The sequence below is a fragment of the Lontra canadensis genome, unplaced genomic scaffold (assembly GCF_010015895.1).
Source record: "Lontra canadensis isolate GAN:19392208 unplaced genomic scaffold, GSC_riverotter_1.0 scaffold43, whole genome shotgun sequence".
NCBI classification, from domain to species: Eukaryota; Metazoa; Chordata; class Mammalia; order Carnivora; family Mustelidae; genus Lontra; species Lontra canadensis.
In genome coordinates, this window is record NW_022631037.1 from 10099939 (window position 1) to 10126918 (window position 26980).

The window sequence follows — 26980 nt, forward strand, 5'->3', positions numbered from 1 at the left end:
GAAATTCTGTTTCCGAGTATATGTTCAAAAGACATGAAAGTAGAGTCTTTAAGAGATATTTGCCCACTCATGTTCACAGCAGTCTTTTTTTAATCTATTTTTTTAAATTTATTTTTTATTAACATATACTGTATTATTAGCCCCAGGGGTACAGGTCTGTGAATCATCAGGCTTACACACTTCACAGCACTCACCATAGCACATACCCTCCCCAATGTCCATAACCCAACCACCCTCTCCCTATCCCCCTCCCCCTGGCAACCCTCAGCACAGCAGTCTTTTTTTTTTTTTTTTTAGCTTTTTTTTTCTTTTTAAGATTTTATTCATTTATTTGATAGATAGAGATCACAGTAGGCAGAGAGGCAGACAGAGAGAGAGAGGGAGAAGCAGGCTCCCCGCTGAGCAGAGAGCCCAATGCGGGGCTCAATCCCAGGACCCTAGGATCATGACCTGAGCTGAAGGCAGAGGCTTTAACCCACTGAGCCACCCAGGGGCCCCTCAGCACAGCAGTCTTATTCATAATAGCTAACATGTTGGAAACAACCCAAGTGTCCCCTGACAAGTGAGTAGATAAACAAAATGTGATCTACACATATAATAAAATGTTATTCAACTTTAAAAAGGAAAGAAATTCTGACACATGCGAGAACATGGATGAACCTTAAAGATACGATACTAAGTGAAATGAGCCAGTCTCAAAATAACCCAGATACTGTCTGATTCCATTTATATGATGTACCTGGAGTAGGTCAACTTCCTAGGGACAGGAAAGAGAGTGGCAGTTGCCACGGGCTAGGGGGAGCAGGGGGGGAATGGGGAGTTGTTTAATTGGGTACAGGGTTTCAGTTTTGCAAGATGAAAAGAATTCTGGAGATTGGCCACACGACACTGTGAATATTCTTAACACTACTGACCTTACAATTACAAATGGTCAAGGTGATAAATTTTATGGCATGTGCGTTTGGCAACAATTAAAAATAAGTTAATTTAAAAATAAAAACTTTCACTGATGCCCCATGGTTTTTAGGGCAAAGGCCAAAACTTTTTTTTTTTTTTTTAAGATTCTATTTATTTGACAGACAGAGATCATAAGTAGGCAGAGAAGCAGGCAGACAGAGAGGAGGAAACAGGCTCCCTGCTGAGCAGAGAGCCAGATTCGGGGCTCGATCCCAGGACCCTGCGATCATGACCTGAGCCGAAGGCAGAGGCTTTAACCCACCCAGGTGCCCCCAAAGGCTAAAACTTTAACCAAGGTCTTTAAGGATCTGCTTTGCCCTGTACCCACCTCTTCCTAATCTCCAGTTACACCAAATTACACCAGAATGCTGGTCTACTCACCATTCCTTGGCTCACACCTTTGAAGACTTTCTATCACTAGATGGAAGCTGAGTGATTCACATGGATTTGGGAAGGCAGGAAGGTGGGAAGGGGAGGAAGGAAGGGGCACATATATAGACCCGAGCTGGGCTGAGCTGGGCAGCTGTATGGGCTGACCCCCTAGAGGATGGGAGAGAGCCCTGTACCTTTTCTCCGATCTCTGTCTGGTCCCCGCCAGGCAGCATCTCCAGGTCAGCTAGCAAGGCACAGGCTTCCAGAGCCCGATGGTACCTCTTGGGGTCCAGGGCTCGGCCAAACAGTATGTTTTCCTGAAGCGTGCAATTCTGGATCCATGCCTGCTGGGGCACGTAGGCCACGGAGCCCTGCCAGAGAAGTTATCTCAGGGTCCACACGAGGCCTGGCCTAGCAGCCCTTGCCAGGAGTTCTGCCCTCTCTCTTACCTTCACACACACCGTGCCTTCCAGTTTCTCCATCTCTCCCAGCAGGGCAGACACCAGGGAAGACTTCCCACAGCCCACGGGCCCCACCACGGCCACCAGTGCCCCTTTTGGCACCTGGATGTCTAGGCTGAGGGCAAGGAGGCCAGGAGCCCAGTTAGAGGTAGGGATCAGGATTTTGGTCTCCCGACCTTCCACCTAGAGACCCAAGCCCTCCTCCCTTTCAGACGCCACCCTGACAAGTGGAGGCTCTGCTTGCTTTCCAGCCCACAGATGGGGGCTGGAGGGGTGTGGCGGGGGCTTACTGGGTTCTGCTACTGATCTGAACTTTGGCTCACTTCAGGTAGCTGGGAAGGGACAGGAGATGCTGGTACCTGTGCAGTGTAGGGGGCAGGTCCTGGGCCCAGGTGAAGGTGCCATTGTGTATGGTGACAGCATATCCTGGGAGGACCAAGATGTACAGGGCCAGGGTCAGGGGATGCAGGGCAAGGTGGGGCGGATCCCTGGGGGGGGAGGGACTCAAGGGGAAGGGCAGGAAGTCCAGGGGCTGGGAGCCCTAGGAAAGGAAGAAAAGTGGGGGAGGCCTGGGGGAGGGATGAGGTAGACTGAGGAAGAGCCCAGAAGAGGGAGAAAGTGGTGCTGGTGGGAAAAGGGGAAAAGGAAATGGCAGTCACAAGAAACAAGTCAGAAGCTTAGAACAAAAGACTTTCTGGAGCAGGGGCTGGGGCAAGGGCAGCCCAGGGAAAGGGTGTCTGGACCTGGGGTGATGGTCTTTCTTTCCACACACTGGGGGTGAAGTTCATCTTGGCTCAGGAAATGCTGGATCCGTTTCAGAGACACACTGGTCTGCAGAAGAGTGAGTCAGCCTTGGAAGCTGGCTCCTTCCCCGCCCCCCACTTCCTATAGCCTCCCTCACCCCTCCCCGACTTCCTGGGAGAGGCAGGGCGTCCTAAGGGCCCAGATGGGGTGAGGGGCCCCTCCCATGACTGAGACTTCTCTGGTTCCCACTGCCAAAGTCAGGGTCCATGATGGTAAGAGGAGGTTGTCTTCAGAGCTTCAGGTTTCTGGGGACCTCACCTGTCCCCCTCTGACTCCAAACGACCTTTGATTCTGATAGCCTCATTCGAAATACCCACCCCCTCAATTCCAGGAGTACTCCTCGATTATCTCCTGACCCTAACAACCTGCCCAAACTCCAGCAGAATGCCCAGCCCTGCCCCGGCTCACCTGGATCAGGCTGCTGATTAACTGAGGCAACATGTTGAGGGGAATCTTTAAAATATTGAACAGGGACACAGACACAAAGGCCTTCTCAGCATCCAGCACGTTGTTTGGGTCCACAGACACATACACCCCAAGCGTGGTCAGGGTCACCTGGGAAGGGGGTGGAAGGTGGGTATCAGAATGGAGTCTGTTGGGCCCAGAGGGCTGGGCTGGCCAGGCAGCAGGTGGGAGACCGGCCCCGGGGGGAGAGCCTCACCAGGACAGGGGTGCAGACCCAGGTGAAGGTGGAGATGGCTTGGAGGTAGGCGGACTTGCGCAGCAGCCGGAGCTCGTCATCCCGGATGCCTTCTACCTTCTCCAAGAAACTCGGCTCCCAGGCATACAGCTTTAGCACCTTGATGCCAGCCAGGATCTCACTCATCAGCTTGATGCGTGAGTCCTTGAACTTCATTTGTTCTGCCTGTGGAAAGAGTGGCAGTGGGGTGCCTTGCTCCCCTTCCCAGACCTCCGCTCCCAGGGACTCCCACCTTCCATGCACTCACAATGCCCAGCAGCCATTAGGACAGCTCCCATGCCTCCTCCCTCCTCCTGCAGGGCTGGGGCTGTCCCTCAGCCCCCAGGTGCCGGGCCCAGTCCAGCTTCCCCTTCTCCTCTGTGCACAGAGCCCAGCTCCAGCCTTCTGTGCCTCCATCCCTGACCTCCCCACCACTACCCCCCAGGCTGAATTCTCTGCCACCTTTCCTGGGTTTCTAAGCCATGTTGTTCTTTCCTATCATTCCCGTGGAGGTCTTTGTGCATGCATGACTCCACCATTAGACTGGGAGCCTGCTGGGGGCACAGATCACTTCCTTCTTTCTGTTTCCCCAGACCCTCACCCAGGGCACAGCACACCGAATTGATGATTCATTCAACACGACTTAGTGAACGCCTACTCTGTGCCAGGCCGTTGTTGGACACCCAGAAGATCAAACATGGTCCCAGCCAGCCTGAAGCTGACAGTCTGATGGGGGAGGCAGATAGATAACAGTTACCTAAGTAAATGCTTAATAAATCAGTGTGCATATTCCTTTTTTTTTTTTTAAGATTTATTTATTTCAGACAGTGTGTGCACGCGGCAGGGGTGGGGTGGTGGAGACAGAGGGAGAGGGAGAAGCAGAATCTCCAGCAGACTTCCTGCTGAGTGAGCGAGGAGCCCTATGGGGGGGCTCCATCCACGACCCTGAGATTCTGACCTGAGCTGAAATCAAGAATCAGACACTTAACCATGAGCCACCCAGGTGCCCCAGTAGGCACATTCTGAAGGGAAACAACAAGATTCTGTGAGAGAGTAATGGGGTGGGGACTGGGAAGCCAGAGGTCATGCTGGGGAAGAAAGGGGTGGCGTGAGCAGGGAAGGAAGGGATGAGGTAGGTCCCAGGAAACAGTGGGTGGGGTGGCCCAGAGATACACAGAGCTTGGTGCTTTGGAGAAAAGAAAGAAGGTCAGAGTGGCTGCCACTGAGCCATTCCCCAGGGGGCGAGGGCTGGCAGTGAGCAGGGGCCTGGTGGGTGGTGATCAGAGGGCATTTGTCATTTATTCTACATGCACTGGAGATTCTGATAAATATTTGCAAATAAAGGACTGGATGACTGGCTCTTCACATTGGGCACAGCGTGGGAGAGAGAAGGCTCTCATTAGACCCAAAGACCCAGGTTTGAGTCCCCACAGCCCTGATTTCTGTTTCTCTCTGGGCTTTGGCCGCTCAGCTACAAACTGAGAATGTTGCTAAGACCCTCTCGGGGTGCTGTGAGGATAGAGTGAGCTGAGGCTTGTGGAAGTGGCTTATGGTCATCCCCCACTCAGTAAGCAAGGCGACCGAGGGGCCCCAGGCTAGTGAGGGTCTCCCCCCAGGCAGCGGCCAGGTGCTCGGGGCAGGAGCCGCAGACCCATCAGAGCCCTTACCTGGAAAGCACGCATCTTCATGGCCACGGCTCCGTTGAGCGGGATCAGCAAGACCATGAGAGCGACCCCAGCCAGGATGGAGGGACCCAGGTTCTGAGGAGGCACGGGCGGGCGGATGGATAAAACAGATAACTAAAGTATGCGCATGGAATCCCACAGACAAAACCCTATTGATCAGAGACATGGGGCTGGGCAGGAAGCAAAAGATGGCAGTCAGCCAAATGGATAGCGAAAAGCAGATATACAGAGAGAGCCCAAATGCTGAGAACATGGGCAGAAGCTGCCAGCCATCAGATAATGACAAGACGGGACAAAGAGGCAAACATAGAAGGGTGTCCGGACACATGGGAAGGCAAGTACAGACTGACCAACAACGACGGCCAGACTCTCACCCATCCCGCCTCCAAGTCCCTGTTCCCTCCCCTGGGATCTGTGAGAAGGCTAACAGCAGAGGCTGGAAAGGCTCAGTTGCAGACACTGGCGTCCTCACCGTCCTGTCCCTGACCCAAATAGCTAGGGAAGTTCTTGTGTTCATTACGCAGCCCTTCGCTGACCCAGACTTGCCCTCTCTTGTCCTTTCTCAGCAGGGTCAAGGTCAGAGGAAGGGGGCGGAGGCTGGAGCTTAAGAGTCACCTGCCAGAGGAAGTACATTGCCAGAATGATCTGCAGGGGTACGGACACCACCAGGTTGAGGAAGGGAGCAAGATCCATGAAGCGCTGGGCATCTGTAGACATGAGGTTGACAATTTCTCCCACCGGGGACTCCCGTTTGGCTGAATTGCTGATAAGCAGAGCCTGCAGGTAGACAGGAGGGTGATGGACTGGGCCCCAGGCCTCCCCAATGCTCCCCAAGCTGGCCCCTAGAGTCCCCCGCTGCCCTGTCCCAGCTGACCTTCCTATAGATGACACCAATGATCGCCAAACGAAGTTTCAGCGCCTTCGCGAAGACGAAGTGATAAAACTGCTGTAAAATCAGGGTCTGCATCATGGAGCACGCAAACATCAGCCCGGCCACCAGGAAGCCCCACCAGGTGGGGGCCGTGGGGTTGGAGATAAAACTGATCAGGATGCTGCAGGGACGGAAGTGGGGCATGAGAGTGGGAGGCTCCCCAGGCTGCTCGGTCTACGGCTGCCCTTCCCTTCCGCCCTCAGCCTCCACTCAGGGCTGCCTCTGAAACCTACTGGGGCGTGGGGGGGGGGGCTTTCTGGCCCCCCCCCCACGCCCCCACCCAGACCATCCCCACAGCCAGACTCAGCCCTGGGCTGCCTCAAGACCATGACCCTCCAACTTTCCTCCCTTCTGTCCTCCCCGATTTCCCTACCTGCCATGGCTCGGCCGCCCGCCCCTTCCATCATGCTCACTGCCAGCCTACCCACCCGCCTTTCTTGCCTCTTGGACCACACAGCAGGAATAAATGCCCCATATCCACAGATTAGACTTTCCTGCATCTTCTCCTTGGCTGCCGAGGGCCCGAGAGCCTACCATGTGACCCTACAGGCTCGCCCCTCCAAATCCAAAATCCACTCTCTCCAACATCAGCGGCCCCCCGGTGCTGCTCAGTGACCTTCCCCAGGGCTCTAAGCTACTTCTTGTCCCCCAGCTCCCTTCACCTCTGCTCTCTTACCTTCTCCTTGTCCCCAGTCCCCGCCCTGCTCAGTAGCTACCCATTTATGTCTTGTTTCTTAACCACCCAGTGAGAACTCCCTGTCAACGGCAGCCTTCCCTCTGAGCACTGGCTCTCTTTCTCCTCTGCCTCAGGACAGCAGGTGTCCCTCTGGCTTTCTGAGTCCTGTCCCACTGAGCCCTGATCACCTGCCCAGGACCATGTTCCACCATTGTTCTCCTTTCTCCTGATTGCCGATATAACTATCTCTGCTGGTCACTCTGTACCTTCACCTATTGGCATAACCAAGTCTCTCCCATGTTGGGACGAAACTTCCTTCAACCCCTGGAGCTACTCCCATAGCCATATGCCTCTCCTTCTGCTGTGTGTTGATTGCAAAAAGTGCTAACTTCTAGCACCTGTGAATGTGACCTTATTTGAAGACAGGCTCTTTGCAGATGTAATCAAGTTAAAATGCGGTTATCCTGGGGGCACCTGGGTGGCTCAGTGGGTTAAGCCTCTGCCTTCGGTTCAGGTTATGGTCTCAGGGTCCTGGGATCAAGCCCCGCATTGGGCTCTCTGCTCAGCAGGGAGCCTGCTTCCCCTTCTCTCTCTGCCTGCTTGTGATCTCTCTCTGTCAAATAAATAAATAAAATCTTTAAAAAAATTAATTAAAAAATACGGTTATCCTGGAGTAGGGTGGGCTCTAATCCAGGGACTACTGTCTTAATGGGAGAAGAAAGGGATTTGCATACAGAGACACAGATGGGAGTGTGCACCCACACACACACGCACACGGGAGAATGCTGGAGGCAGAGATTAGAGTGATGTGTCTACAAGCCTAGGAATGCCAAGGATTGCCAGCAACCACCAGGAACTAGGAGGCCTGGTACAGATTCTCATTCAGAACCTCCAGAAGGAGCCAACCCTCCAATAACTTGATTTCAGACTTCTGTTATTCAGAAAGAATAAATTCCTGCTGTTTTAAGGCCCTTAGTTTGTGGCAATTTGTTCCGGCAGCCACAGAAAATGAATACGTGTTCTTTACAGGAAGTTTCTAGATCTCCATGGTCCTTGCTCTCCAAGGCAGGCCCCCTGCTCTAGGCGCTTCCCCTCTGTCTCAGCCTCCATTCTTGGTGCGCACTAACAAATCCAGGTTGCCTGCCTCAGGCTCTGTTTTTCTGGTCAACTTGCTGTCCTGAAGGCCATACCTTGTCCCAGAAGCATTCTCTGCACTCTGTGCCACGATCTGCTCTTTCCTGAGCTCTGGCTCTTCCAAGCCAGTTTTTTGCTCACTCCTTAACTGTCATAGTTCCCTAGGACTCTGTCTGGGGCCCCCTACATGAGCCCTCTGGGAGAGCCCAGCCACAGGGCCATAGGCTTCTACCCAATGGCCCTGAAAACATGGTCTCCAGTGAGCTGGGACTGTCCCCCCTCCACCACCACCACACCTCGGCCCCAACGTAACCCAGACTCAACTCACCACCCTGCCCGGTGCCCAGACCCTTCCTTCCAAGACATTCATCATCCCAGTGAAAGAGATTCATTGCCCTCCACTTATCCATGCCCAGGTAGTATCTGACCCCTCCCTCACCCCAGGACACACCCACTCCCCAGCCGCACCTGAGTCCTAGCTCATTCCAGGCCTGAACCGACCAGTCCTCCTCTAACCTGATCAGCTCCCTTCCATCGATCCAGCCACCCCCCCCAACACCCCTCCACCACGACTGGCAGGGAGATCCTTCTGAAATGCACACCAGATGCTCCTCCTGGGCATCAACTCTTCCAAGGATTTCCTTGGCTCTCCCTCTCTCCCCCCTGCCTCTGGTCACACTTTCCTCCAGAATTCAGAAATACCTGGAGTTCTTGAGTCATGCCGGTGGAGACCTTGGTGATGTGGCATAGCTGCTTGCCCTCTCCCCTCCTTCCTCACCTAGTCAACTAACACCTCCCTGTCCTTCCAAGCTTGATGACCTCCCCGGCTGGCAGGGACGCCACAGCTCCTGCTCCTCCCCAGGCTGGCTTCCCCACTCCTCCTGGGAATTTCCAGACACCTGACTACACCTCGGCCTGTACTCCACTCTAACGGGTTTACACGTTGGTATCTCCTGCAAGACTTTGAGATCCTGTCTTATTTATCCCTGTATCCTTCGTGGCTGGCACCATTCAGGTATACTGGGGACTCAATAAATGTTTTTTTAGTGAGAATGCAGACATGAACGAATGGAGGGACAAGGTGTTGGGGGCTCAGCTGCTAGGTGGCTCTCCTTCTTACCCCTTCATTTGAGAGCTCCTCCCAGTCCAAGCCACCCACGCAACAGACAACAGAGCCTATCAACGGGAAACAGCACCGCAGCTGGAGTTCAGAGCCCCAGACTCCAATCCATCCTGACCAGCTGTGTGCCCTGGGGCCGGTTCGCCTCTCTGATTTTCTGCTTCCTCATGTGTTTGTTTTGCTTTGAGTTTTCCTGCTTCCTCTCTTGCAAAATGGGAAGAGGGCCACCTGTCTGTAGGATCCTTGGGGGGATTTAAAGACAGGCTTTTTTTTTTTTTTTTTATGTGAATCGGGAAACTGCACTTGCCAAAGGTCACTCAGGGAGTGGGGATAGGCCCTTCGGTCCTACTCTAGGACTCACTTCACTTCGTGTGGTCCCTCTGGGCTCAGTCCTCAGGGACATCCAGCCAGCCCCCACTACCCATGGGAGGGTGGCCACCAGAGCTCGTGAGGTCAGACCTGAGCAGCTGTGGATTGACGAAGGAGAGCAGGTCCTGGGCCACCTTGAGGCATATGCTGATGAGGAGGCTGGAACGGAAGGTGACCAGCAGGGCCCACAGGAAGGAGGGCTGCTGGGGCCTGCGCTGGCCCCCCAGCAGCATCTCGTCCTCACCGGACACTCTCTTCCCGGATGACGCGGCAGTCTTGTGTCTGGTTCAGGGAGGAAGGAGCCGTGGGTAGAAACAGGCACACGTGCCCCAGGAGCCAAGCACAGCTGGGGCTGGCGAGCAAAGCTGCCAGTGGGAGCTCCCTTCAGCCAGAGGGTCCTCTCCTCCAGCCCCTGCCTCCAAACAGGAGGAGGCAGGATTGAGGGGAGAGGCTGGCCTCAAACTTCTTCCCCTGGCCCCTTCCCCTTCCAAGGGAAGTCCCTGGAAACCAGCCTTCAGGCCAAGCAGGATAAGCCCGGACACCTGGGTGTGAGGGCAGCTCTGCCACCAGCCACTAGGGGGCGCGGGGGGCACTGTCCTATCTTCACTCCTGCGCCTCCCCCTCTGTAACCTGGAGACAACAGAGCGTCCCCTGAAGGGCAATTGGAAATTGGGCTCATCTACACATTTGGGCCCACATTTGGGCCCTCTGGAGTCAGTAGGGCTGGGGAGAGCTGGCACCACTCTGGGCTGAGTGTCCCAGCCGGTGATCCCCCTGCACTGCTCTTCTCCCCACCCCGACCCCTGTGATCACCTCAGTCCTCTGCAGGAGATTTGGGGCATGTGTAGTGGGGTGGGGTGGGGGGACGTGGGGACCCCAGAGAAGGCCTCACCGTGCAGCAGTCTTCTGAAGCTTCTTCCAGGCCTCCAGCAGCCCGTGCACCACGTTCTGCGAACAGTCCTCCTCCTTCAGGGACCAGAGGTCCTGCTCCTCCAGAGGGCGCCGGTAGCCAAGGATGGCCATCCTGGGGCGGGCAGCAACCCCACACAGGGGCAGAGCTGAGCAGCCTCAAGCTGGGGACCAGGGTCTCCAGAGCCCCTAGACCTCCAGAGGAGGGCATCCCTAAGGTGCTATGGCCAAGGGCGGTGTGTCCTTTATTCCCCCAGGGAGCAGGCTGGAGGTCACTGCCTCCCATGTCAAGTTCTGACCTCGGCCCCTTCCCCCCCTCCTCCCCAGATGCTCCGTTGACCCTGGGAGCCTGGTAATGAACTTCACGCTGACTGGGGCCCCAGAAGAGGACAAGGCCAGGTAGATGGAGTCCCAGACCCAGGTGTCTCCTCAGTGCAGTGTGGCTAATGAGCTGTCACCCAAGTCACAGACACAATTATTCTGCTCAAGCTGCTCGGAGGGGCGGCCAAGGAAATGACAAGCTACAAGCTTATCCTGGACCCAAGAGCTGGGAACTAATTACAGGTCCTCTCCAGGCCCCTGGGCCTGTTCCTGTGATGTGACAGATGAAGGGCTGGCCTATGGCCTGGGATCAGAGCTGGGCCAGCCCGGCCTCCTCACTCAGCCCCCAACCCAAACAGACAGGTTTCCCCACCCTCACCTGCCCACAGGGCCCTCTGGGGTTAGGGTTTGGGATAGAGGAAAGAGCCTCAACTTCTGGCCCACTTCCCTTCCTCTCCACCTCCTGTCTCCTCCCTCTGGCCCAGGCTGGAAGAAGAGCCAACTCACTTTGTGAACCACCAGAAACACAGGCGGGAGAGGAAGCCAGCACTGAGTTCCGGGCAGGGATTCTAGAAGATGAGAGGGTAGGATGGGAAGAATCCTCTCAAACCAGAGCAGAGGGAGCAGGAACCCTTGTTCCTTCCTGCCCCCAGCCTCGGGGGTGCAGATGACATGGGGATGGAAAGAACTAGAAGAGACGGGGGCTGCTGGTAATGGGCTGGGCTGAGACGTGGGCCATGGAACCCCCATTACCACCCAGCCTCCATGGAAAACTCACAGGGTTGACATTCCTTGGGGAGAAAAATGGCGGCTTCTCCCTGAAGCAGGACAGGATGAGAGCAAAGAGCACCAGGGCGAAGTAGATGTAGAAAGTGGTGAAGCGGAAGGGGTCCGAGATCTTTCCCTAGGGGGGAGAGTGCAGAGGGACCTCAGAGGCACGGGGAGCTCTAGGTCTCCAGTCCTGCCCTGAGGGGTCCTCTAGGGCATCAGGTGCCTCGGGGGTAGGAGGCAGCTTCCAGGGGGCCCCTGGGTCTCCCACCCAGAGAGTTCTGAGAGATGGGGAAAGGTCATAGGGGGACCACTGTTCAGTGATGGCTGGCTAAGCACCTCATCTCCATCACCTTGCCCAACCCTCCCTACGAGGTACGAAATCTTACGATATCCTGTTTGCAGTCGAGGAAATGAGCCTCCAAAAGGCTGAGCAACTTGCCCAGGGTCACACAGACAGTAAGCGGAGCAGCCCAAGCCTGCCCTTCTGACTGCCACATTTGACTGCCTCCCCTTGACATGGAGAAAGAACCCACCCCATCACTGCAGTGAAGGTCAAGATGAAGCCCACACAACGGAGGCGGAAGGGAAGAAAGGCGAGAGCAGGATAATGGGACTTCCAGGTAGGATGAAACTACTCATGCGTGTCTGCCCCTATGTGCTCCTTACCCAGACACTGGCCGACACCGCATCCCACACTGCACTCGGTGGTGGCGGTCGTGGCTAAGAACGGCCCCTTGTACGCCCGTGAACATCCTACAAGGGCTGTGTCCGGCCCCATTCCCCCGTGCTACATGGGCCTCACCCTCAGGCCCCCAGCCTGCTTCCTGGCAGAGATGCAGCAAGTAGGGGACAACATGGAAAGGTCTGAACAGAAGGGGAGGTCCTGGGAGCAGGGGAGGGGCAGCCCAGGACCCAGCAGTGACCTTGAGCCCTGAGGCCATCCCCCAGACAGGGTTGCTTCTGGCAGGTTCCCCTCCTTCCCCTTACCTTTGCCATGGCCAACAAGATCCTGGAGCGGAAGGGGACGATGGCACAGACCACACACAGAAACCAAAAGATGATGAGGACCCCCGAGGACTGTACTCCCCGCAGCCGGTCATACTGGATTAGCAGGGTGGCCAGCAGCTGTGTAGGGAGGCGAGGAAGGCTGGGCCAGAGCACATCTGGACCTGCCACCGTCCTCCCCAACCCACATGGCCAGATGTTTTTGTGGTCACCCCATCCTCTTCCCACTGCTACAGTGTCTAGCCCTCTCCTGAGAGCCCACTGTTTCCCCAGCACAGCCCCACAACCCACTGGAGAACCCCCTGCATCCCCTTCCTGGGCCCCACACTGACCATGGTGATCCCCACCACCAAGGGGGTGACAAAGAAGATTGGGGCGGGGGCCCTGCCGTGAACCAGGCCATGGAAGGAGTAGAAGAGGTCAGCCCAGGAGACACACCACAGCAGGACACCCGAGACCTACAAACAGGGCACACATTGGGGACTCCATCTCCAAAAGGAGGGACGGTTCCCCCCAGAGAAGGGCCTTTTATTCTGAAATGGCCAGACCTACCCTGGGTCCGACCCCCGAAGCTAGGCTGGGCATGGCCAGAAGCTTTCCAAGTGTGGGGAGAACATTGCCAGAGAACTTTCCTGAACTTCCGCAAACAGACTATCTCGTTTCACTGCAGACCCAGCTGGCAGGCTGCCATGGCCCTGAGCAGCTGGCTGGGCAGGTGTCTCTAGGAAACCCTGTCCAGCCACCGATGGTTGTTTGGCAGGGCGGAGAGGAGAACCTTGAAATGGAGAACCTTCCAAGTGCCAGCCCCGCCCCCCGGAGATCCCTGGGCCCCTGACCGTCTTGAGCCTGGAGAGGCGGGAGAGGACGATGTAGCCTCTGCAGTGGTATTCCCGATAGAGCAGGTAGCCGGGCAGGGCGGCCCACAGGTAGAAGCAGGGCGCCCAGGCCAGCAGAGAGTTCTGGAAGCAGGGAGTGAGGTCCGGGCTGTCAGTGTGCACGGACAGATTGGAGTCCTGGGGACAGAGAGAACAGGACAGTGCTGCAGCAGCTGCGGCTGCAGAATGGGGCCCCTCCCTCAAGGAAGGGGATGGGGTCTGGGAGGCGCTCCCTGAGCTCTGGGGATCAGAAAGCGGGGGGATGGTGATGGATGGTCAGTGTGCAAACGAGCAGGAGCTGGTGGCCTGCACACTTGCCCGCGAGGCCCCGCATGTCCCTGTGTCCCCATTTTCCTCCCTTTCTGATTGAGGTATAATTTAAGTACAATAAACTGCACCCGTGCAAAGGGCACGATCCGAGGGCTTTGGTGTTGTATGCACCGCAAAGTCACTGCCACAGGTCAGATACAGAATATTTCCATCATCCCATGAGGTACCTTGTAGCCCTCTGCAGTCCGTCCCTCCCAGGCGACCCCTGCTCTGCTTTCTGTCATTCTAAATTTCCACTTTTTTTTTCTTTTAAATCGGTGTTTTATTTTATCCACGTAATCATTTGGTGAATATGGTTGAAGAGCCCACTTCCCTAAGCCTTTCCCAGGAAGCGTTAGGGAGCTTCTCTGAGCTTTATTTCCTTCTCCTTTAAATTCAGGAAGGTCATCCATCACCCCACCTACCTCACTGGCCAGGCGTGAGCTCACAGGAGCAAAGATTAAAGGGAGAGCTTTGCAAATCACAAAGCCCCAGGTGACCAACTGCCCAACCCTTGGCACTGTCCTGGATTGAGCACAGAAAGTCTCTTGTCCTGGGAGCCCCTAAGTCCCCATAAGACCCCCTCCCACCTCTGAATATAACTCCACCTACCGAACCTTTCAGAAGGAGATGGGGGAATGCATCAAACACGCATTTTAGGGGCGCCTGGGTGGCTCTGTGTTAAGCCTCTGCCTTGGGCTCAGGTCATGATCCCAGGGTTCTGGAATAGAGCCCCGATTCAGGCTCTCTGCTCAACGGGAAGCCTGTTTCCCCCTCTCTCTCTGCTACCTCTCTGCCTACTTGTGATTTCTCTCTCTGTCAAATAAATAAATAACATCTTAAAAGAAAAAAAGAACAATGATTAAACAAACAAAAACAAAACAAAACAAAACATGCATTTTAGTGAGATTGTTTCTTCCAAGGCCACAAACAAACTGATCTTTCATTCCCTTCTCTCAAAGCATTAGCTGTACTTTCCAGAAAGCTCAGAAAATATAAGTAACAAAAAAACCCACCCACAATCTCATCTACACGGGACAACAGTTAACACGGGAGGGTATAAAACTTCCTATTTCCTCACTGCCAATTTAAATAATCGCCATGTTTATTTTTGTCCACACTATATCTTCGCATAACTTAACAAGTCAAACCATGAAAAAGAAAATGGTACCCTCAGGCACCTGGATGGCTCAGTGGGTTGAGCCTCTGCCTTGGGCTCAGGTCATGATCTCAGGGTCCTGGGATCGAGCCCCGCATGGGGCTCTCTGCTCAGCGGGGAGCCTGCTTCCACCTCTCTCTCTGCCTGCCTCTCTGCCTACTTGTGATCTTTGTCAAATAAATAAATAAATATCTTAAAAAAAAAAAAAAGAAAGAAAAAAGAAAACGGTATCCTGCCTCATCACTCCCCACCCCAAGTTCATTTTCCAGCAGCAAATACGTCCAACTTGCTAACTTTGTCCTGGCATCTACTTCCATAGTTTAAAGAAATTTATTCTTACCATTTTTGTTGGATTTACTAATTGTTTGATAATGAAGCTGCATCTGTCTTGTGCTTCCCATTGGAGTGTCATCCTTCCAGTGTAGAAACACCACAGGTTTTTGTTAAACAAATATTCAGAACTGACACTTTTTTTTAAATTTAGCAGGTTTGTTTTTTTTTTTAAAGATTTTATTTATTTATTTGACAGACAGAGATCACAAGTAGGCAGAGAGGCAGGGAGAGAGAGAGAGAGAGAGAGAGAGGAGGAAGTAGGCTTCCCGCTGAGCAGAGAACCCGATGCGGGACTTCATCCCAGGACCTCGGGATCATGACCTGAGCCGAAGACAGAGGCTTAACCCACTGAGCCACCCAGGCGCCCCAAGAGCTGACACTTTTTTTGACTCTGTCAATGTTTGCTACAACAAGCTCTATATCTTTCAAGCTGACCAACATGCTTTACCTTGCCTCGGTTTCTTTGAGTAACCTTGGGATGATACCATCTCCCCCTTTGTCCCTCCGATCCAGCTGGCACGCTAGCCCTGGCCCTCATTTCTTCCTGAGCACTTTACATGGAGTTCTAATCCCTTCCCTTCTGTGTCCTAGGAGCCCAGATCCCTGCCCACACAAGGAGTCTTTCCCTTTTTCCTGGCTGATCCCGCTCTTGGTGTGGGAGTGCCCGAGGGCTGTTCCTCCCCCTTTCCCCTCTCTCCCCCATCAGCCATCCCATCCAGTCCCTTCCACATGCCAGTGACTCTCCTTACCTTCCCTGCTCTTTCTTTTCTCTATAGCACCCGTCACCTCTAACATGTGACATGAGTCACCGGCCTATTATGCTTTCTCTCATCTCTTCCTGCTAGCATGTAATCTTTCCTTCACTTACTGATGTGTCTTAGTACTTAGAACAATGCCAAGCACGTAGCAGGTGCTCGGAACAAATTATGGTTAAATAAGTTAAATGAAATATTTGTTGAATTAATGAATGAACAAAAGGCTATTCTTATATTTTCCCCTTAACTTTCAGTGGTGCCCTAAAGCCTAGAAGACAAAGTCTGACCCTGTTACTATGGCCCTCGAGGCTCCCAGCTGACTTTGACTCATCTGTTCACGTGAACTACTGAACTAGCTAGCGGCTTCAGTTCTCCCACCTTAAGAAAATATTCACAGGGTGTTCTGCACATCCTGCCTTCCCCTTGTCAGCTCCCCTTCTACTCTTGGGTTCCACCTGGGTCAGCCCTCTGAGCTCTGATGCCCCTGCTTATAGCTGAGAGAGGACTTTTCCTGAAAGGCCACTTTGTGCCCCTTGCTTCATGCCCATGAACCTGCACCGCTTCCTGCTGCCCACGGAGCCAAGTCTGAGCACCCCACGGGCTTTTCTTCCTGACCCCCCTTTCTCCTGCTGCCGGCTCACTTGACTCTCAATTTGCTCCAAGGGGCCCATGCCCACACCTTGGTTCAACCCCCATCTCTCTCCCACCTGTCAAAATCCCAATAATTACAGGGAAGGGGTGGGGGGCCGGGCTTAGAAGCCTGTGTCTCCCATCTGGAACCCCCTTCTTCTGAAGTCAGCCCGTAGGGAGGGACCCATGTTTCTGGACCATCAGTTTTCCACTCATTGAGGCTTTGTCGAGAGTGTGCTATGAGTCAGACACAGGGCTAGGCGTACCTATGCGGACTGGTTCCTGCTTTTGGAGAACATGAGGTCCAGGGACACACTGCCTGGGGGTATGACATTCAAGCCCCGGTGGACAAGTTCACCCCACATACATCTTGTCCTCTAGAGCCCTGTAGTCCATAGTCCCTCAAGCCACGTGAACTAAGGACCCATGAACTCTTGCTGAGCAGCAGGTATGCTGGTCCAGGGCTGGGCCCCCCGTTAGGCCTGGTCAGGCACCCCAGGGGATGGGGAGTCAGACACATCTAATCCATCCCTTTTCTCTTTTTAAAACACTTCTTGGGGGTGCCTCCGTGGCTCAGTCGTTTAAGGGTCCGACTCTTGATTTTGGCTCAGGTCATGATCTCAGGGTCTCGAGATCTAGCCCTGCGTTCAGGCTCTGTGCTCAGCAGGGAGTCTGCCTCTTTCCCCGATTCTCTCCCTCTGCCCCCTCCCCTGCTTGTGTGTGCACATGCTCGCTTGCTCTCAAATAAATACATCTTTAAAAACACTTATTCAGGGACGCCTGGGTGGCTCAGTCAGTTAAGCATCTGCCTTCGGCTCAGGTCATGATCCCAGAGTCCTGGGATCGGGTCCTGCATTGTCAGGCTCTCTGCTCATCAGGGACCCTGCTTCTCCCTCTGCCTGCAGCTTTCTCTCTCTCTGACAAATAAATAAATAAAATCTTTAAAAAAAAAACACACACCATACTTATTCAGCTTACAGAACACTCATTACAAAATTATAGAAAAGTGCACGCATTTTAAGCATGTACTTCGATGGAGTTTCGTACATGGAACACACATGGGCAACCAGCACCCAAATCAAGAAACAAGACACTGCTGGCACCAAGCAGCCCCCTCCTTGGCCTCCCTCCTGGCCGCGGCTGTCGCCAGGGGAATGCTGTCCTGGCTTCTAACAACATGGACTGCTTTTGCCCATTTGGGGTCGTCCTATAAAGGAAATGATACAGTATGGATCTTTCACATCTAGCCTCACTGTGAGTGTCAGCCTTGGGGTGGAGCGTGAGTTGGGGCTCTCCCTCCTCATCTCTGCCTGGTGGTCTGTTCATACGATGGATTTATCCATTCTGTGGCCCATGGGCAGCCCCACCCTGTTTTAAACTTAGCAAATACTTTAAACCCCTCCAATCAGTCACCATCCAGACAGTCTCTGGGCCTGGAGCGCGGTTCCCACCTGGCTGGGTCCAGCCCGAGCTTCCCCTCCTACAGGAAGGCTTTCGGGGGCACACCTGCCTCTGACAAGGTGTTCCCTTGCTGTCTTCTGCATGGGCTTAGCACCCAAGTGAGTGAGTGTTACCTGAGAGTGACAAAGGCCCCTTATGTCCCAGCAGCTTTTTATTATAGCTCTTACACTGCCATTATCTGATCATTGTTTCAGAACAACTTCCAGAAGCAGAGAGGAGGAACAATATCGAGGCTGGCTCACAAAAGAGAGAGCAGGCTTCTGGCGACAGGTCCAAGGACCTGGCAGTTGAGAGCTGGGACAGACACCCAGGTTTCATGACTCCCAGCCTGGGATTCCCCCGACCTCAGCCATCTGCACTGTGAACACATCCCATCTTCTATTCTTCTCCTTGCTGGCCCCGGCCCCTCCGGCCCCCAGCACAAGGCTGGGTATCCAGGAGCAGCCAGGATCCAGGCTGGGTGGCGACTAACCAGGGAGTGTGGATGTAGCCAGGATGGAGCCCAAGTTCAAAGCCACGTCAGGGAATCGCCATAGAAATGTGCAGGGTCCTGGGATCGAGCCCCACGTTGGGCTCTCTGCTCAGCAGGGAGCCTGCTTCCCCCTCTCTTCTCTATGCCTGCCTCTCTGCCTACTTGTGATCTCTGTCAAATAAATAAATGAATTCTTAAAAAAAAAAAAAAGGAATGTGCAAGTGGGTGACCTGGCTTCCCGAGGCAGGAGGGGAGAGGCCACTAACCTGGATGCAGAGAACCAGGTATGAGCTGTTTCTCCAGAGCCATGAAAGCGGGGACGGGCTCCTTCATCTCTCTGGAGCTCAGCCTCAGCATGAGTGCTGGGAGTGACAACAGCGTTTCAGCCGGCTCCCCACGGATGGGGGGAAGGAACAGCAGATTGCCCTGTCCCTCACAGGTGCTAGAGAAAGAGGCTGCTGGGACCCTGTTTGGGTTTCACAGACAAGCGGCACCATGGTGATGATAATGATTGAGAGATCTCGGGGGGCGTGAAGTCCCAGAGGGCTGCTCTGACCCACCCGGAGATCCAGACTGAGCTCCTGCCCCTTTTTCCCACCTTGGCAGAGCCCTCTCCAGGGTCCCTAGACCATTCACCCCAGAGCCCTTGCCGCCAGGATACCGAAGGGTCCAGAATTGAACTCCTGCCCATCCCCTCCTTGGCTGCCTGCCCACCCCATGGATGGCCACTGCTTCCCTTTCCCAGGTCGAAATCCTTGGGGTCCTCCTTGATTCTTCTCTTCCCCTCACACCCCACACCCAACCCTTGAGCAAATCCTGTCCACTCCACCTTCAATCACTAGGCTGAACTAAATGGAAATGCTCTATTCAATTGTTTCTAGTTACAAAACGGCAGCTTCATTTGGCTCCCCCCTGATAGATCCAGAATCCAACCACTTGTCTCCACCCCACTCTCTCTCATCTCGATTACTGTCTTAGCCCCTCTCTGGTCATCCTGCTCCCACCCCTGCCACCTGCCCCGGCAGAATTTTCCAGAAACCCAAGTCAGACCATGCTACCAAGTCACTCTCACAGTGCAACCCTGCCGAAGGCTCTCCATTTCCCTCAGAGTGAAAGCCAGAGTCCTACGCGGCTCTCAGGACCCTCTTGTCTGCCTCCCCATGTCTCTGACTTCCTGTCCCCCACTGCCCTCTGTCACTCTGCCCTCAAGGTGGCAGTCCAATGCCTCATGCTCTCAACACCTGTGAACACTCCTTCTCATGGAGGTCCACCCTGACCTTCCCAAGGAGGGCTGGAACTCACCCCCATCCCCACACTGTCCCCACACCCCATCCCTCTTAGCCCATCCCACTTCCCCGTAGCCCTGATCCCCGTCCAGCATACTCTAGAAGTGAGTGATCTATCGTGTCCATTGCTTCTCTGTCTGCTCCCCATGGAACACGGACTCCACGAGGACCAGGGTGTCCCCACAGCCCGGAACAGTGCTTGGCACACAGAAGGTGCTCGTACGCCTTTGGTGAACACGAGAATGAGTGAGCGGACAAAGGAATGAAGGGCGTCCTCTGAAGTCAGATGCTGCTGCTGAATGCCCAGGAGCACCGTCCTCTCTCTCCCTGGCACCAAGGCCACAGCTCTTGGCACCCAAACAATGTAAAGTGCAAAGGACAGGGTCGGGGGCGGCCATTCCTGGACTCCATGATGCTCCTTGCAGTCCTACTGGGCGGGATGGATGACCCCCTCTCAAACCACTACCACTCGGCCGTTGCCTTTGCGACGATGAGCACTGGCTGGGCTGGGCCGGGCCGGGCCGGGCTAGGCTGGGAGGACAGCCCCACCACCCCTCCCTTGCTGTCACCACACAGTTTCCACGGTGACAATAGCTTCCTTAATAATGCGATGCAACAGCTGGATGGGGCTGATAAGGTCTGACACCCGGAATGGACCGCACAGGGGAAAGCCTCTCCATGGGCGCAATGGCTGAAATCCCTAGAGACCCAAGCAGGGGACCGGTGGGAGGGAGGATGGCCCCAGCTGGGTCACAGCGCTGTCAGGGACTTTCCAGCACACCACCCCCTGGCCCCCTCCCCCACACCCCCATCTCGGGGCCCCAGGATTGCTGACAGTCTCCGTGGTGAGAAGAGTAATTACTTCCTTAATCCCATGCAGGAGGGAGAAGTGGGGGAGAAGGGATCAACTGACAAGTTCATTTATCTCCGTGGAAATGGAGGTGCGGAAGGGGCAAGGGCCTGTTCTGATCCCAGTTCTCAATCACTGTCCTACTGCGGCTGCAAAGGAGGCTTTGCAAGGGCCTCGGGGTGGGGGTGAAGTCCGCCGCGGGGGGGGGGGGGGGTTGGGGGGGGGGCCCAGGCCCTGCCGCTGCTGAAGAGGGGGCCGTGGCTGTGACCGGCGACTTTGGTTATTTGAGTGCCCCTGTGCCCGGGGATTATGTTCATGACAGCTGAGGTCCATGGCCAGCGGGGGAGTGACCGCACCAGTTCCCACGGGCTGGCCCCAGCGCTTGGACTCGGGCAGCCCAGCTCTAGAGTCCTTGTCCCAGCTCTATGTCGGTTCGTCTACACCCTCTAGGGCTCCGACATGACATCCCACAGGCGTCCAGATCTGCTGGAACGTTAAAAATCTCCTTTCCGCTAGTGCAGCCCACCCCCCACGTCACCCCCTTGCTGCGGTTCTTCTCACCAAGCTGAGGGGGAGGGGCTGCGGTTCTGGGAGCCAGGGGGCTGGAAACCTGAACGCCCAGTGAGACGGAGAGTGATCCAGTCCAAGGGTTGGGCCCTTCTTAGCACCCCCAGTACCATATCCTGGCCCTGGGAACATGTACAGCTCCGGGCAGGGCAGGGAGAGGCCCAGCCCTCCAGCAGGGGCACACCTATGTGTCACCCCTACCCCCCTCAGGGATCCTGCTCCACCTGCTGTCCCGGGACAGCCCCATCAGGGAGATAAGACCCAGGCACTCTGATGCTGTCTCCTGGGTGGGTTGGCTGGCAGCTCCTCTCTCCCTGGGGAGGCCAGCCCTGGGCCCTAAGGCCATTTCTGACTGACAGCCAGCAGACAGCAGGGCAAAGTCCATTCCCAAATGTTACCTCTGACTCAGTTCTTTCCCTAAATCTCTGGCCCTCAAGACCCAGGTCCAGGGGCTGTCGGGGAATAGCAGGGCTGGGAAGAATCCAACCTAGGATCACAAGGGACCACAGAGTCTCCCACAGGAGCCAGGAGCTCAGGGGCTCGAAATGGTCCAGCCCCAGCTTTGCTGCCCTGCAGCTGGGATGGAGGGAGGGGAGTCTAGAGGCCCTCACCTGGCAGGGAGGACTGGGTTCTTTTTGTTTGTTTGTTTTAAGATTTTATTTATTTATTTGACAGACAGAGATCACAAGTAGGCAGAGAGGCAGGCAGAGAGAGAGGAGGAAACAGGCTTCCTGCTGAGTGGAGAGCCCTATGCGGGGCTCCATCCCAGGATCCTGGGATCATGACCTGAGCCAAAGGTAGAGGCTTTAACCCACTGAGCCACCCAGGCGCTCCGAGGACTGGGTTCTTAAGCGGAAATGCTGGTGCTCAGTAGGCCGGGGGCGGGGGGGGGGGGTGCCCACCTCCCACCTACCTGCCTGCCTCCCAACTTTGCAAGTCACTACCCTCATTTGAGAGTCAAAGTTCATTGAAATCAGAGTCCATTTCTCCTGTGCTCTGCTAATCACCTACTCTGCTAGGCAAAGACCCAAAAAGAAGCTGGAGATTCTAATACCCTAATGTTTGGAGGACTCTAATCCTGGCCACGGCCCTAAGCCTAAGGATCAGCCTCCCCAATCAGCATTGGGAAACTGGACCTGAAGGGGGCCCTGGATGGAGCTCAGATGGAGCCCAGAGAGGGTGAGCAACTTGCCAAAAGTCACAGAGCTAGTGAGCGGGAGAATGGAAGTAGCTGGACCAGTAGCTGGCAAGAGACACAGGGAGCTGAGCCTCCGTAGGATGAGGGCTTTGCCTCTTCCTCGGGTGGGCAGACAGCCAAGGGAGCAGTGAAGGTGCTGGTGCCTGACCAGTGGCAGACTCACAGGTCTTTGCCAAGAGCTGCTGCTATGCAAACTCCATGTCTGAAGCGGAGAGACAGCCAGAGAAAGAGACCTCGGGAATTCTCAGAGAAGGAACCCATGAATCCTCACCAACCACATTGGTCCTCGTCCTAGTTGGTCACAGAAATTCAGGGTGGGACCCCAACTCCTTCCTTGGCTTGAATCCTCTCTCCAGCATCCCTACCAAAGTGGTCACTCACCATGTGTTTGCGTACCCTCAGTGCTGGGGAGCTCACTACTTTTCAGACCATCAGTGCCACCTTTGGGCTGTTCTTATGGTCAGGACCTTCAGATTCCTGAGCCCACGTCAGCCTCCTCAGAGCTTCCAGGGACAATCAGATCAAGGCTAATTCTGCACACAAGTCAAGACCTCCCAAGGCACTTGTACTCTCTTTATCACTTAAGTGCCCCTCTGTATCCATTGCTCATCACAGAAGGTAATTCTCAATGGGCCAGCAAAGAAAGGGACACTACCCCCCTCTTTATTCTAGAGGCATCTTTGCTTTGGCCTCATTAGCTCTGGGCCCTTTGGTTGTAGTTCATTCATTTGGAATTTATTTCCACAAAAACTCCCAAGGCACGCTCAGAGATCTGATGCTCTACCCCAACGTGGCAGAGGCGAGAGTGAAAGAGAGAGATCGTTCACCCAGTGAATTCGGTGTGTGAGCACCTGGGTCTCTGGGCACAAGTCCAGGGGCTCACGGACCCGCGGGGGGCCTCCTGCCCTCTGACTTAGCTGGGGCTGAGGCTGATGGATTTTGCCACAAGATCCCCAGCAAAGAGCTGAAAGAGGACCCCTCACTCCTCGGCCCTGTCAGCCCCTCTTGTCTAGGCCTTCCCAGACCAAACTCCCACTTCGAACTTCCTTTCCCTTTGCTTCCCTCATTTCCAGAAATATCAGGACCTGTCAATCACCCACAGAAAGTTTGGTCATTCACCAAATTGTCTCACCTTCCCTACTTCTGTGACCTCCACAGCATTCTTGGGAGGCGCTTAGGAGATGGGTTAGTCCCCCATTTCACAGGTGGAGTAACTGAGGCTGTGCGGGTAAGCTCAGCAAACAAACGGCCCCTCAGGCCTGAACCATGCCAGGTCCCTCCACCTCTACCTCTTCACTCCTGGCTTAGGGACTGCCCAGCTTCCCACAGGGTGGTCACCCCCAGGCTCCTGAGATAAAAGATTCAGGGACAAGTCTACCCAAATAATATACAATCCAAATGAGATGCAAACTAGCCCACCGTGAATGGTGGCATCTAGAACTCCGGGCCTCAGGCCCTCCCTTGTCTCAGTGCTGCAAAGTTCCAGCGGAGGGGCTGGGGGTGGGCTACCCCACCCCCTGACTCCAAGCACATTGGGTTGGGTGCAGCCTGGCACGACTTTCAGGAGCCAGAAGGTCATGTGGAAGATGGAAGCTGTTTAGATGGGGAGGAGGAAGAGGAGTGATTTCCTTGTCCTTTGAGGCATCCAAGCAGAGACCACCACAAGGGGTTCATCCCTTGGACCTAAAATAGATAAACTGACTCCCGTGGACCCCGAGGTCCTCAGAAGTACATACAGCTCATGAGCCGTGAGGAATCTCAGGACAAGGGGCCTAGAAGCCCAAGGACGTACAGTCAGACAGTGGCCACGTTGGAACCATATCTCAGGGGTCCTGCTTCCCAGTCCGACACTCAGCGGCTTCCTGTTGTGTGACCTTGACAAGTCCATTCCCTCCCTAGCTCTCAACTTCCCAAGCTCTGCAGTAAGGGGCTGGGCTGGCTGCTTCAAGCCCCAAGTTCTGGGGAATCTCTCAGATTCTGGGAAAGAAGCATGCAACAAGAAGGGAGTCAGGAGTTCCTCACCCCCACTTCCTCAAAGCCTGCCTCTGGGCGGTCCTAGGCTCTGGGGATGTACTGTCCACCCAGGCACAGGGTGGCTTTGCACTTGAGGCTTGGGACTATTCACCTCTTTGATTTGCATGTGCTCTGCCTAGCTAACTGAGACACCCTGACCTTGCGGTGGCCATGCCAGCCAGGCTCCAGTGAGTTATGAAACAAAGTAGACTCCCGAGCCACAAGCACAACCTCTGGACTTGGCAGTCAGTGATGAGTCCAAGCTAGATGACAGATGGGGGTGTCTGTGCGGGTGGGCAAGGTGGTGGTATCATCTTTGACTAGTGACCCAAAGGGAGAAAGAGATCCTCAAAAATACTATTTTAGAGGGACTCCATTTTACCCGTCCCCATTTTCAAACAGCCCGAGAAAGGGGTTCCTAGGGGCTACACACACTGTGTACACACACAGGCATGTGCACCCACACAGCACACCCATGGATCATACCCACTGGGCACACAAACATGGGGCACATAGGTACAGATACTTGAAATGGGAAAAAGATTTAGAAACTGGAAAATCAGAGGCCCACAGGGCACCTGGGTGGCTCAGTCAGTTAAGTGTCTGCCTTCTGCTCAGGTTGTGATCCCTGGTGTCCTGGGAAAGAGCCCCACATTGGGCTCCCTGCTCAACTGGGAGCCTGCTTCTTCCTCTCTCTCTGCCCCTCCCCCACCCACCCCACTCTCTTGTGTTCTCTCTCTGATAAACAAAATCTTAAAAAAAAAAAAAAAAAAATCAGAGGCCCTGGATTTGAGGTCAGCCTAGGCTGGGAGTCCCTTGCTTGACCATGGACAAGCCCCTTGAATCTGAGACCGTCTGTTTTCTGAGCTCTGTTTTCTTCTAACTGGGTGACTTTGAGCAAGTCTCTTCCTCTCTCTGGGCCTCCCTTTCCCCATCTATAGAAGGAGAGCATTGGAGACTCAGGTGGCTCAGCAGGTTAGGCGTCAGATTTCCAGCTCAGGTCATGGTCCCAGGTCCTGGGATCCAGTCCTGCATGGGGCTCCCAGCTCAGCCGGAAGTCTGCTTCTCCCTCTGCCGCCCACTCTTTTACTTTCTCTCCCTCTCTTTCTCTCTCAAATAAATAACATCCTAAAAAAAAAAAAAAAGAAAAAAAAAAAGGAGGGCTGGAGGGAGACTCCCTGCTTCCTAGCAGCTCTTAACACCAGAGAAAAGAAGGTGGCAGGATTGCTTTCCAGAAGAGCAGAGCCAGCTTCCCAAACTACCCGCCCGGTTGAACTGGTTGAACCGGCAGGCACGCTGGCTGCGGGAGAGAGGGAGGGGACAGGTGTAAAGGTGGACAACCGAGCCCTAGTCCATGTGGGGACATCTTCTGATTCGTGCCCCGCTTTCCCAGGCACTTTCTGTGTCGGGGAGGGCAGGACGGGTCCTGGAGGTCCCCAGAACCCGAGCTCAGGGCGGCTAGGGCCAGACCTCCTCCCGGCGTCGCGTGGCGTCGCCCCCTCCCCAGGGCCCTCGCAGCGCGCTCGCCGGCGCGCGCCCTCAGTCCCGGGACACCTCCTTACCCAGAACTTGGAGCCGCACAGGGCGTCCATGGGGCCGAGGCGCGGAGGCCAGGAAGGCGAGTGTGGCAGCCTGCCCGCCCAGGCGGGAGCCACAGCGCCCGGAGCCGCCTCCGCCCCCAATCCCCGCCAACGCTGCGCTCCGCCCCCACCTCCAACAAACCCCCCCGCGCTCCGCCCCCTCCCCCCCTCTGCCCCGCCCGCCGCGTGAGGCCCAGCCTATGGCTCTTTGGGTGAAATCTCAAGTCTTGGCGAATTGCGACAGAGCCTCCCCAGACTGCGCCTCGCCGGGAGGGACTCTGGGTCAGGGGAGTGGCGAGCCATTGATACAGTGACAACTCCTTCGAGTGGCCAGTGGGCTGCGCCAGAGAGATGCCCCTCCAGATATTGAGGCTGATGGGGTTGGAGCAGGGTCTGTGTCCAAGGGGCATAACTCTGCCAGGCCAGGTAAGTCATAGAGACGTTGAAAGTGACTTAGCAAGACGTCCTCCGTGAATATAACCCCAATGAGGTCAAGGTCATCTCTGGCCCTCAGTCTTCTCATCCCTGAAATGGGAACACTTACATGCCCAGCCAATCAGGAAGTCTACCTCTCTGCCTTCCAGTTACCTGGGAACTGGCAGAAACCAGCACATAAAGAGCTGGTGTGTGCGGGGGTGCCTAAGGACAGGGGGTGGGAGGCTTAGTTAGCATCATACAGATGGTGGCGTCCCATGGTTCTCTTAAATTGTGGCCTTCCTGAGGTTCTGTGGCTCCCTGATCTTCTGCCTGTGGCCACCGTGCCTCTCTGTGCCTCTACGTTTGCTTCTGAACAACAGGAATAATCCTAGGTCCTAGGCTTACTACTCTGATGAGTAACCAGCATCAAGCATCTTGGCTGGCACACTTCGGAGGCACCCCCCAAGGGTAAATTTCCTCTGCTCTGGCCCCATGGGGCAAGGGATGGGCAGGCGAGGCCCCAGAAAGAGCCCCACATTAGCACACTGCTAAGGCTAAGTCTTTATATGCTCCATCTGTAGAATGGATTTGGGGTCAGTGGTCTTCCCCTGCTTGGGCTAGCTTGGCCAGGTTGTGTTCCCTCCATCCTTTTATCTCTCACTCCCCTAACAGGATCACAGAAGCCAATTCACTGCCCCTTCTTGGGGCTGAGATGGAATCCCCACCCCTGCCCTGACCCTATTCCCCTCACCCTCCACCCCTGCCCCATCTCTCTCCTGCCCTTCACCTCCCCAACCCTGTGGTCTTGGCTCTGTCTTCTGGGTCTGCCAGGTTCACCCCGGTGATCCCTTCCCTGGTACTTATTCTCAGGAGGTGTTTTC

General features: G+C 55.0%; 1 protein-coding gene across 3 annotated transcripts in view; it reads right to left on the reverse strand.

Moving 5' to 3' along the window:
- Positions 1–25783, reverse strand: part of ABCC3 (ATP binding cassette subfamily C member 3) — a 44550-nt gene extending 18767 nt beyond the window's left edge. For all 3 annotated transcript variants that reach the window (XM_032872060.1, XM_032872061.1, XM_032872064.1), the window contains exons 1-17: positions 25665–25783; positions 13031–13207; positions 12527–12652; positions 12177–12314; positions 11197–11322; positions 10926–10987; positions 10081–10212; positions 9279–9470; positions 5833–6010; positions 5574–5735; positions 4941–5033; positions 3256–3459; positions 3003–3149; positions 2534–2621; positions 2150–2216; positions 1779–1905; positions 1524–1700 (exon numbers count right to left, since the gene is read on the reverse strand). In XM_032872060.1, coding sequence (XP_032727951.1) covers positions 1524–1700; positions 1779–1905; positions 2150–2216; positions 2534–2621; positions 3003–3149; positions 3256–3459; positions 4941–5033; positions 5574–5735; positions 5833–6010; positions 9279–9470; positions 10081–10212; positions 10926–10987; positions 11197–11322; positions 12177–12314; positions 12527–12652; positions 13031–13207; positions 25665–25694 — 2226 coding nt within the window. In that variant the 5' untranslated portion in view covers positions 25695–25783. The remainder of the gene's footprint in view (positions 1–1523; positions 1701–1778; positions 1906–2149; positions 2217–2533; positions 2622–3002; positions 3150–3255; positions 3460–4940; positions 5034–5573; positions 5736–5832; positions 6011–9278; positions 9471–10080; positions 10213–10925; positions 10988–11196; positions 11323–12176; positions 12315–12526; positions 12653–13030; positions 13208–25664) is intronic.
- Positions 25784–26980: the final 1197 nt, after the last annotated feature.